This window comes from Ahaetulla prasina, chromosome 6 (assembly GCF_028640845.1).
Source record: "Ahaetulla prasina isolate Xishuangbanna chromosome 6, ASM2864084v1, whole genome shotgun sequence".
NCBI classification, from domain to species: domain Eukaryota; kingdom Metazoa; phylum Chordata; class Lepidosauria; order Squamata; family Colubridae; genus Ahaetulla; species Ahaetulla prasina.
Window position 1 is genome coordinate 112,976,905 of NC_080544.1, and position 12,504 is coordinate 112,989,408.

The 12,504-nt window shown below is 44.9% G+C and overlaps 1 protein-coding gene across 4 annotated transcripts in view; it reads left to right on the forward strand.

Annotated features, from left to right (window-relative positions):
• Nucleotides 1-12,504, forward strand: part of LPP (LIM domain containing preferred translocation partner in lipoma) — a 267,940-nt gene that overhangs the window by 203,786 nt on the left and 51,650 nt on the right. For all 4 annotated transcript variants that reach the window (XM_058187147.1, XM_058187150.1, XM_058187149.1 and 1 more), the window contains one exon: nucleotides 11,954-12,050. In XM_058187147.1, the coding sequence (XP_058043130.1) occupies nucleotides 11,954-12,050 (97 nt within the window). The remainder of the gene's footprint in view (nucleotides 1-11,953; nucleotides 12,051-12,504) is intronic.

The window sequence follows — 12,504 nt, forward strand, 5'->3', positions numbered from 1 at the left end:
ACGTGAGTAAAAGGGGGAAGGCCTGTGATTATTTAATCACAGACACCATCTTGACCTTGTTCATGCTGCCTGTCCCTTATTCAAACCTCTTTCTTTATTTATTTTATTTATTGATCACATTTGTATACCGCCCTATCTCCCGAGGGACTCAGGGCGGTTAACAGGCATATAAAAAGGACATATAAATACAGATTTCTCTGGCTTTGATTGAGTTCTTTTGTGCAGAAAGGAAAAGAAAAAGAAAAATTATGGTCGGGCCGCACATAATTTTGCTGGCAAATCTCAGTACTGTTTTGTGATTCAGAATATTTTCCCGCGCCAGACGATTCCTTTTAGGAATAATGACTTGGAGAAGAAAACAAGGCGAGAAAGAGAGAGAGAGAAAGAGAGAGATCTTTTCAAGATGTAACTTAATAGTGACTTTCCCGCTTTGAAACTTTATTTGTGTACATCTTCGGGATGTAAATGAATAGTGGGAAGTGATTTGTGATATTCACAGAGTTCATTTGCTATGTTATTGTGGTGACACCAAATCCTTTCCTGACCCTTCAGACTGAACAGCCCAAACATCTGAAATAGAATAGAAGAAAATAGAATAACAGAGTTGGAAGGGACCTTGGAGGTCTTCTAGTCCCAAGCAGGAGACCCTATACCCATTTCAGACAAATGGTTATCCAGTCTCTTCTTAAAAACCTCCAGTGATGGGAGCACCCACAAATTTTTGTGACAAGTCGTTCCACTGATTAATTGTTCTCGCTGTCAGAAAATTTCTCCTTAATTCCAGGTTGCTTCTCTCCTTGATTAGTTTCCATCTGTTGTTGCTTCTTCTCCTGCCTTCTGGAGCTTTGGAGAATAGCTTGACTCCCTCTTCTTTGTGGCAACCCCTGAGATATTGGAAGACTTCTATCATGTCTCCCCTAGTCCTTCTTTTCATTAAACTAGGCATACCCAGTTCCTGCAACCGTTCTTCATATGTTTTATCCTCCAGTCCCCTAATCATTTTGTTGCTCTTCTCTGCACTCTTTCTAGAATCTCCACATCTTTTTTACATCGTGGCGACCAAAACTGAATGCAATAGTCCAAGTGTGGCCTTACCAAGGCATTATAAAGTGGTATTAACACTTCACATGATCTTGATTTTATCCCTCTGTTTATGCAGCCCAGAACTGTGTTGGCTTTTTTGGCTGCTGCTGCACACTGCTGGCTCATATCTAAATGGTTGTCCATTAGGACTTCAAGATCCCTCTCACAGTTACTACTATTGAGCAAGGTACCACCTATACTGTGCCTGTGCATTTGGTTTTAGACCAAATAGACCAAAAGACCCAGGAGTCCTGGAGGGGAAAAACTGAATACTCCTTGATGGCATTACATCTACATGGAGGGAAGTAAGTAGTGAGATACAAGGCTCCCTCTTAGGCTAGGACTCCTCAATATCTTCATCAATGACTTAAATGAGATGACTTAGATGAGGGAATAGAAGGGGAACTCCTCAAATTTGCAGATGACACTTAGCTGGCAAGAATAGCCAGCGTCCCAGAAGACCAGCTGAGGATCCAAAAAGATCTTGACAGATTTGAACAATGGGCCCTATCCAACAACATGAAATTTAATGTGGAGAAAAGCAAAGTTTTACACCTGGGCAGGAAAAATCAAAGATACAAGTACAGACTAGGTGAAACTGGCTCAAAAACATTAGGTATGAGAGGGACCCAGTGGACAATCATTTAAAGATGAGCCAGCTGTGTGTGGCAGCAACCAAACAAGCTAATACAACCCTTGGTTGTAGCAACAGAGGCATAGAATCAAAATCCCGTGAAGTGTTACTACCGCTTTATAAAGCCTTTAGTAAGGCCACCCCACGAATGCTGCATCCAGTTTTGGTCATCACATTACCAAAAAAAAAAGATGCTGAAAGTTTGGAAAAAGTGCAGAGAGGAGCAAAGGCCTGGAAACGTGAAAAACAGTTGCGGGATTTGGGTTTGGTTAGTCTAGGGAAAAGAAGGACCCGGGCGGGACGTGATAGCATAACCTCCCTGGAAAAAAACGATCTGAAGTTGGCAGATTGGAGAAGAAGAAATAATTATGAAATTTAAGGCTGACGGAGGAGGAAGAGGAGGAGATAGATATGATGATAATAGATACAGAAGAACACACACACACACCAATACACAGGGGTCTCCAACCTTGGCAACTTTAAGACTTGTGGACTTCAACTCCCAGCAAAGCTGGCTGAGGAATTCTGGGAGTTGAAGTCCACAAGTCTTAAAGTTGCCAAAGTTGGAAACCCCTGCCAAATCCCAGGGGTTGTGGCCTAGGGGGTGGAGCTCTTGCCTCACAATCAGGAGGTTGTGAGTTCGATCCTAGGTAGAGGCAGATGTAGGGTCTCCTGCTTGGGCCGGGGGTTGGACTAGATGACCTGCAAGGTCCCTTCCAACTCTGTAATAACAGTTCCAGAGGGAATGAATGTTTGGGACATCCTGCTCTAATGAACCTATAATTTTGATGTCTTCCACATCTTAACAGGACCCTTGAGCTGAGCAGCTTTCCTGCAAAATAGATGAGCTTTCCCAGATTTTATAGTGGAATGTTTACAATGGAAGTTGGATGATATATGATATCTTCCCCCACCCCCACTCCAATTTCAGAAATGGAAGGATACCGTTGGGCTAGATTGAGGGAATTGTGTTTTATCGTATTCAGCATTAAGCTTGAAATGGAGCTTAATGTGGAGGACATTAGTGGAGGACAAATCACGTAGAATCACAGGGCTGGTAGGGACCTCAGAGGTCTTCTAGCCCAACCCCCTGCCTGAGGCAGCAGTCCTCACACTATCCCAAACATCATGGTTGTGTGTCTTTTCTTGAAAACTTTCTCAAGGCACCAAATGATTTAATTATAACTAATCAAGGGGAAACACAGAAACAACACAACCTCACCTTGAAGGAAGCAAGCAAGCAAAAATTGAGGAAGGACAGAAGGAGAAGGGAAGGAAGGAAGGAAGTTAGGGAGGGAGGAAGGAAGGAAGACAAAATTTGAGGAAGGAAGGAAGGAAGGAATTAGAAAGGAAGGAAGTTACAGAGGGAGGGAGGGAGAGAGGAAATTAGGGAGGAAGGAAGGAAGACAAAAATTGAGGGAAGGAAGGAAGGAAAAGAGAAGGAAGGAAGAAAGGAAGTTATGGAGGGAGGGAGGAAGAAAGGAAACATTGAGGAAGGAAGGAATTGGAAGGGACGGAAGGAAGGAAGTTGGGGAGGGAGGGAGGGAAGAAGGAAGTTAGGAAGGAAGGAAGGAAGGAAGGAAGACTTTATATAGTTGGAAGCTGTAAGGCCAAAGAGGTTTTAGACGCTCGGTACCACAGTTCCCATGGGGCTCAGCCAGCAGAGTTTGCTGTGAGCCACGGAGCCAGCGCAAGGCATTGCAGCCTGCCATCCAAAGCAGTCAGGGGGGGCGGGAGTTTTGGGGGCAGGAAGCCCCATTGACCAATTTCGGTGCTTTTTGGTGCGTGATGCAATTTGCAACGGTTTTAATTCTTCACTTAAGGCGAGGCTGTGTTGTTTGTTTGTTTGTTTCCCCTTGATTAATTCTAATTAGTTTGTTTCCTCCGCCTACGTTCAGCCCCTAGAAACAGAGGAAAGGAGAAGGAAAGGAGCTTAGGAGCCAGCCCAACCCATTTCTAAACAGATGAGCAGAGTTGGAAGGGACCTTGGAGGCCATCTAGTCCAACCCCTCCTCAGCCAAGCAGGAAACCCTATACTCGTGATGGCGAACCTATCACAGCTGGTCTTCACATGCGCAGGAGCACTGGAAACTGTAAGAACAGCTCCTTCCCCCCGGCCCCCGTGCACATGTGCATGCTGGGAAGATGATGTTCCGGTTTCCGGTGCGTGCATGCGCATCGACCACTTGGTATTCTGGTTCCTGTCTCGCATGCGTGCGTAAAGACCAGTTGGCTGTGCATGTGCGTGCTGGAAACCGAAAGATCATTTTCCCGGTGTGCGCACGCACGCTTTGCGCCTGCTGTTCCAGTTTCTGGCACACGCACACACGCGCGCATGGTCCCATTTCGGCACTCGGTGCCAAAGAGGTTCGCCCACACTGCCCTATATACCTTTTGAGACAAATGGCAGTCCAGTCCCTTCTTGAAAGCTTCCAGTGTCGGAGCACCCACGAATTCTGGTGGCAAGTTGTTCCACTGGTTAATTGTTCTCACTGTCAGGAAATTCCTCCATGATAAGTTTCCATCCGTTGTTTCTTGTCCTGCCTTCAGATGACACACCGACACACCACAAAAACGGTAGCAAAATTCTGTTGGTTACAAGGATGCTTCGACTTATGCTCGTCATAATAGGTGATGAAAACTCTGGACTCCATTAGAGCCATAAGTCAAGGACGTCCTGTATAATAAATACAGGCAGTCCTTGACTTAAAACTCTTCGTTTAGTGACCGTCTGAAGTTACAACCATTTCTGACCGATGGCAGTCCGGTCTCTTCTTGGAAGCCTCCAGGGATGAAGCTCCCACAACTTCCGAAGGCAACTTCTGTTCCAGTGAATATAGAATACCAGGGTTGGAAGGGACCTTGGAGGTCATCTAGTCCAACCCCCTTCCCAAGTAAGAGACCCTACACCCTTTCTGACCGATGGCAGCCCAATCTCTTGAAAGCTTCCAGGAGTGAAGTTCCCACAACTTCCAAAGGCAACTTGTGTTCCATCGCTGGATGGTTCTTACTGTCAGAAAAATTCCTCCTTATTTCTAGATTGAACCTCTCCTTGTTCAGTTTCCATCCATTGTTCCTTGTCTGGCCTTTGGATGCTTTGGAGAATAGCTTGACCTCCTTCCTCCTCTCTGTGGCAGCCCCTCAAATATTGGAAGATGCTATCCTGTCTCCCCTGGTCCTTCTCTTCCCTAGACCAGCCAGGCCCAGTTCCTGCAACCGTTCTCTGTATGTTCTAGCCTCCAGTCCCCTAATCATCTTTGATGCTCTTCTCTGCACTTTTTCTAGAGTCTCAACCTCTTTTTTAATATCGTGGTGACCAAAACTAGATGCAGGACTCTAGGTGTGGCCTTACTAAGGCTTTATAGAGTGGTATTACCACCTCCCTTGATCTTGATTGTATCTCTCCATGCAATTTAGGACTGTGTTGGCTTTTCTGGCTGCCGCTGCAAACGACTGGTTCATATTTAATTTGTATCCCTGACTTAACAACCATTCCTTCAGTGACGTCCGCTTGACGTTAGGGTTGCGCTGAAAAAAAAAGTGACTTAGGACCATTTTTCACACCTACGACCATTGCAGCCTCTGCGTAGTCACGTGATCCAAATTTGGATGCTTGGCAACGGACTCGTATTTGTGACGGTCGCAGTGTCCTGGGGTCACGGGATCGGTTTTTGCAAAAGCAAAGTCAGCAGGGAAACCGGATTTAATTAATTGAACCCAGTGAGCCCAAAATTTACGTTGTTAAGTGAGACAGTGGTTAAGTGAGCTTTCTCCCAATTTTACGACCTTTTCTGGCCACAGTCGCTAAATGAATTGCTGCACTCGTTCACTTATTAACCCGGTTGTTAAGTGAATCCGGCTTCCCCATTGCTTATCAGAAGGTCGCACAAAAGGGGATCATGTGACCCCAGGACGCTGCGTCCGTCATAAATGTGAGTCGGTTGCCAATTTTGAGTCGAGTGATCACGGGGAGGCTGCAACGGTCGTAAGTGTGAAAAACGCCATAAGAGACTCATTGCCGTTGTAACGTCAAAAGGTCACTAAACGAATGGCTGTAAGTGGAGGACTGCCTGCCCTGGGTTGAACTGATTCTTTGATTTATTCGAATTTATTTGTCACCCAGTGGCTTCTTTTTCATGGAAGGAGAAGAACGGACGGTGTGTTTGTGTTTTTGTGTGTGTGTGTGTCCATCCTTGATGCTCTGTGAGCTTGGTTGCTTTCTTGCACATGTTTCATGACCCGACTAGGTAACAACATCAATGCTAGAAGGGAGGGAGGATTTTCAAAGGGGAGGAGGAGGAGGAGGAGGAAGGACTGTGGGGTCCTTGGTGCTCGCTGAACTTGGTTTGTTTTCTTGCAGACGTTTCATGACCCAACTAGGGAACATCATCAATGCTAGAAGGTTCAGTGCTAACTCCCCTCCCTTGTGGCACTGATGATGTTCCCTAGTTGGGTCATGAAACGTCTGCTAGGAAAACAACCCAGCTCAGAGGGCCCCATGGATCCTCATTTCAACCCTGAGCTACAAATATCCTCCTTTCTAACATCATTAGAAGCTAACATCAAAAACATCATCAAAAAAGCACAGCAAAGAATGTTCTTTCTGCGCCAACTCAGAAAGCTCAAACTGCCCAAGGAGCTACTGATCCAATTCTACAGAGGAATTATTGAGTCTGTCATTTGCACCTCTATAACTGTCTGGTTCGGTTCTGCAACCCAACAAGAAAGACACAGACTTCAGAGGATAATTAGAACTGCAGAAAAAATAATTGCTACCAACCTGCCTTCCATTGAGGACCTGGATACTGCACGAATCAAGAAGAGGGCCATGAAAATATTTACAGATCCCTCGCATCCAGGACATAAACTGTTTCAACTCCTACCCTCAAAACGACGCTATAGAGCACTGCACACCAGAACAACTAGACACAAGAACAGTTTTTTCCCGAAGGCCATCACTCTGCTAAACAATTCCCTCAACACTGTCAGACTATTTACTGAATCTGCACTACTATTAATCTTCTCATTGTTCCCATCACCAATCTCTTTCCACTTATGACTGTATGACTATAACTTGTTGCTGGCAATCCTTATGATTTATATTGATATATTGACCATCAATTGTGTTGTAAGTGTTGTACCTTGATGAACGTATCTTTTCTTTTATGTACACTGAGAGCAGATGCACCAAGACAAATTCCTTGTGTGTCCAATCACACTTGGCCAATAAAATTCTATTCTATTCTATTCTATTCTATTCTATTCTGGGAAAGGAGAAGTTGGGGGAACCTTTTCCTAGACGCGAAGGGAAAAGGGGGCGAACGAACCTTTCCCTCTAATTGCAAAACTCGGATGAAGGTTGAAGAAGGATGAAGCATTTGTTTCTCCAGGTATTCTTGGTGGCGGCAAAACCTCCATCCCTAAATTGCTTTCGGCCTCCCCTGCCCAGGGTTTTTAGCCCCCCCTGCTAAAAAAAAAAGTCACATTATGGAAATTAAACCTAGATTGATGCAGGTGTCCTTCCAACTGGGCACCGTTTGGGCTCTGCCGAGCGTGCAGGGCCGGGGGGGGAGGGGCTCAGGATTGGAGAGAGGGAGGGAGGCAACCTGCACACGCGGCATTTTTGGAAAAATAAATGTTAAGATTGCCCTTAAGAAAGGGAGGGATGAGAATTAGAAGGCGGAACCCTTTGCATTGGCACCAGTGCAGAAAAGCTCGTTGATAGAAGAAGGAAGGAGGGAAGGAAGGAAGGAAGGAAGGAAGGAAGGAAGGAAGGAAGGAAGGAAGGAAGGAAGGAAAAAAGGAAGGATATAGAATAGACAGACAGATGAGAGAGATGATAGATAAATGGATGGATAGATGGATGGATGGATGGATAGATATACAGATAGATGAGGGAGATGATAGATATGGATGGATGATAGGATAGACAGATGATAGAGAGAAAGAGAGAGAGATATGGATAGATAGATAGATAGATAGATAGATAGATAGATAGATAGATAGATAGATAGATAGATAGATAGATAGATAGATAGATAGATATAGATGATAAATAGATAGATAGATAGATAGATAGATAGATAGATAGATAGATAGATAGATAGATAGATAGATAGATAGATAGATAGACGGACGGATGATTATATATATATATGTGGATGCGGTGGCTCAGTGGCTAAGGCGCTGAGCTTGTCAATCGAAAGGTCGGCAGCTCAGCGGTTCGAATCCCTGGTGCTGCCGTGTAACGGGGTGAGCTCCCGTGACTTGTCCCAGCTTCTGCCAACCTAGCAGTTCGAAAGCAGGTAAAAAATGCAAGTAGAAAAAATAGGGACCACCTTTGGTGGGAAGGGAACAGCGTTCTGTGAGCCTTTGGCGTTGAGTCATGCCGGCCACATGACCACGGAGACGTCTTTGGACAGCGCTGGCTCTTCGGCTTTGAAACAGAGATGAGCACCGCCCCCTAGAGTCGGGAACGACTAGCACGTATGTGCGAGGGGAATCTTTACCTTTACCTATATATAGAGAGGGGGGGGACGGGGGGAGGGAGGGAAGAAAATATTGTAAAATGGGACAAAACTCACTTAACCAACGTCTCGCTCGGCCACATAAATTTTAGGGTCAATTGTGGTCGTATGTCAAGGACCACCTGTATTTTCTTCTAATTGTTCTTTTCATATTTTATTGATTTTCATTTCATTGATTCTTATTTGTGGCTTTTGTCAGACATTGGACGGGTGTTAACCCCAAGGATTCTTAAATGCCTTTTCAACTTGGATATCTGTCTGGCATGATTCGGTACGTTGTACAGTTAGTCCTTGACTTACGACCCCAATGGGGGACCCTTGCTGAACAAGGTAGTTGTTAAGGGAGTTGCTCCAGATTTTACAAACTTTCTGGCCAGAAAGTGAAGTGAAGTAATTCACTTGTTAAGTGAATCACTGCAGTGATTAAGTTAGTCGCATAGTCAATCTGGCTTCCCCTGTTGACTTTGCTTGTCAGAAGGTCGCAAAAGGGGATCACATCTCTCTCACACACACACACACACACACACATACACACACACACACACACACACGGGACATTGTGTGCGTCATAAATACATGCCGGTTGCCACATGCGCCAGTTTTGATCAAGTGACCTTCAGGATGCTGTGACAGTCGGAACTGCGAGGACTTGTCGTAAAAGACACTTCCTTCCGTTGCCGTTGCAACTTTGAACGGTCGTTAAATGAATGGTTTCTAAGTTCTCAGTTCTACCTTTAAAGGTGCGTGTTTATTTTGTTCACCACAATTCCCAACAGTGTTGTGCGTTCTCCAATACTGGAAGTTTTGAAGAGGAATATTGGAGAACATGGAGAAACATTTGCAAACGCAACGGGTATTAATTGCATTTAGGTGTATAATTTTTCTTCTCTTATAGCAAGAGCACTTAGACTTATATATCGCTTCACGGGGCTTTTATAGCCCTCCCTAAGCGGTTTACAGAGTCAGCCTCTTACCTCCAACCATCTGGGTCCTCATTTTACCCACCTCGGAAGGACGGAAGGCTGAGTCAATCTTGAGCCGATGAGATTTGAACTGCTGAACTGCAGCTGAAGTAGCCTGCCGTGCTGCACTCTAACCACTGCGCCACCTTGGCTCTTTATACCATGTCCTTGCTTTATTTATCGTGCTATTTTTTAATTCCTCCTCCGTGCCCTTCAAACTATCGTAGGTGTGCTGTTATGTGTGCTTGCATGAGTTTAAAAATACATCCATATGGGAAGCGTTTTATATTTTAAACGGTGCATCTTATTGTTGTTGTTGTTAGTTGCGAAGTCATGTCCGACCCATCGCGACCCCATGGACAACGTTCCTCCAGGTCTTCCTGTCCTCTACCATCATCTGGAGTCCATTTAAACTCACATCTACTGCTTCAGTGACTCCATCCAGCCACCTCGTTCTCTGTCGTCCCTTTCTTCTTTTGCCCTCCATCGTTCCCAGCATTCGGCTCTTCTCCAGCGAGTCCTTCTTTCTCATTAGGTGGCCAAAGGATTTGAGTTTCCTCTTCAGGATCTGGCCTTCTAAAGAGCAGTCAGGGTTGATCTCCTCTAGGGCTGACCGGTTGGGTGGCTTTGCAGTCCAAGGGACTCGCAGGAGTCTTCTCCAGCACCAGAGTTCAAAGGCCTCCATTCTTTGGTGCTCAGCCTTCCTTACGGTCCAACTTTCACAGCCATGCATTGCAACTGGGAAAACCATAGTCTTGACTATACGCACTTTTGTTGGCAGGGTAAAGTCTCTGCTTTTTAGTACGCTGTCCAGATTTGCCATAGCTTTCCTCCCCAGAAGCAAAGCGTCTTTTAATTTCTTGGCTGCAGTCCCCATCTGCGGTGATCCTGGAGCCCAGGAAAATAAAATCTGTCACTACCTCCATTTCTTCCCCATCTATTTGCCAGGAATTGAGAGGGCATCTTATTAAGGTGCTTTAAATATGTGGGAACGTCAGTATGGAGCCGACACAGGGATGGCTGCCCTTAGAAACATGATGGGGAAAATGTTACGCTAAAGCAATGGTCTCCAAATTTTGCCCCTTTAAGCCTTGTGGACTTCAACTCCCAGAATTCCCTAGCTGGGAGTTGAAGTCCACAAGTCTTAAAAAATGACCAAGTTTAGAGAGCCCTGCCATGCTGGCTGTGGAATTCTGGGAGTTGAAGTCCACCAATCTTAAAGGGGCCAAGTCAGGAAAAGGCGTGTTGAAAATCAGAAGCTACGTTTTTCAAAATTTAAAAGTTGCCGGACCTCATGGGGTCAACCAAATATGAATCCTGATTGAATGAGTTAATTCTGTTTTGTTGTAAAGCTACCTTGACAGAAATCATGTAGATTTTAAAGTATCTCTTATACAGCATGAGAAACTAGGGAGGGTCCCTTCTGATCCTCTCTCTGCCCTTTTATGCAGCTGAGGGCCACCCAGTCCCTTATCTGACTATTCTTTAAAGCTACATTGTAAGAATTTTGCAAGTCTGAAAATACAACTCTTCCGCTGTCTCCTTTACAACCAGAGAAACTAGGGAGAGTTTCTTCTGAGCTTCCACTCATTATGTAGCTGTGGGCTATGCACTCCTTTGTCTGACTGTTCTTTAAAGCTACATTAACAGAATCTTGCAACTCTGAGAGTACAAATCTCCCACTGTCTCTTTTACAGCCTGAGAAACTAGGGAGGGTCCCTTCTGAGCCTCTTTCTCTTCTCATGGATGCAACTCTGGGCTATGTGCTCTCTTATCTGACCGTTCCCTAAAGCTACATTATTAGAATCTTGTATGTCTGAAAGTACAAATCTCCCACCATCTCTTTTGCAGTCTGAGAAACTTGGGAGGGTTTCTTCTGAGCCTCTTTCTCTTCCCATTATGCAGCTGAAGGCCATGCAGTCTCTTATCTGACCGTTCCCTAAAGCTATATTAACATAAGACTTACATGTTGTAAGTCTGAAAGTACAAATCCCCCACCATCTCTTTTACAGTCTGAGAAACTAGGGAGGGTCCCTTCTGAGCCTCTTTCTCCAACCGTTATGTACCTGTGGGCTGAGCTGTCTCTTATCTGACTCTTCCCTAAAACTACATTATTAGAATCTTGTATGTCTGAAAGTACAAATCTCCCACTGTCTCTTTTGCAGCCTGAGAAACTTGGGAGGGTCCTTTCTGAGCCTCTTTCTCTGCCCTTTTATGCAGCTGAAGGCTATGCAGACTCTTATCTGCTGTTCTCTTGGCAGCCATCTCTTAACCCCAGTCTCCCAAGGTCATTCGCACACACCGTCATACCCACTCATCAGGTTTAAAAATTCACCAGCCAAGACGTTAAGTCACCAATTCAGGTTGGAACTGCTTGGCAAGGGGATTGCCTAGGATCCTAATTTCTTTTTCAACAGACCTGAATAATATAAACCATCTTGGAAATCTCCTAAATTTTAAACGCGAGCTCATGACTTTCTTTTTTCACCAAGCGGGGCTGGCCTGATTGATTTTAATATGGGGGGTTTTAGCGGGTTTTTAATAGGGTTTTAGTTTCTGAAAAATTTTAGCTAATATTTTAAGTATACAGGGGTTGAATCAGATTTTTAAACTTGTTATAGTATTTTAATTTGTTTGGGATTTCTGTTGTTTTATTGGCTGAGTCTTTGGAGAAGGGCGGTATAAAAATAGGAATAAATAAATAAATAAATAAATCCCTTAATTTTTCCCCCCCACTTCTTCTCCAGACTGAAAATGCTGCGTTTAGACCGGAGGACGAATTAGAACACTTGACCAAAAAGATGCTGTATGACATGGATAATCCACCTTCGGAAGACTATTTTGGTGAGTTGGATGATTGCCCTTGCATTTTTTTTGCGACTGAAAAAAGTGACTTACGACCGGTCTTCGCACTTACGACCATTGCAGCTCTCCCCCTCCCAGTCACGTGATTTGGGAACTTAGCAACCGGCGTGTATTTATGATCGCTGCAGCATCCTGAGGGTCACCTGATCGCCAGTCGTGACCTTCTCAGCTGGCTTTAACAGTAACAGAGTTGGAAGGGACCTTGGAGGTCATCTAGTCCAACCCCCTGCTCACGCAGGAGACCTATATTAGGGATTCAAACCGCCCAACTGCCGACTTTACTGAGCGACGAGCTCAGCATCTTAGCCACTGAGCCACCTAGCCAAGCAAAGTCAGTGGGGGGGAACCGGATTCGCTTAACGACCGCATGATTCATTAACAACTCCAGTAATTCATTTAACAACCGAGGAGTTCACTTAACAACTGCAGCGAT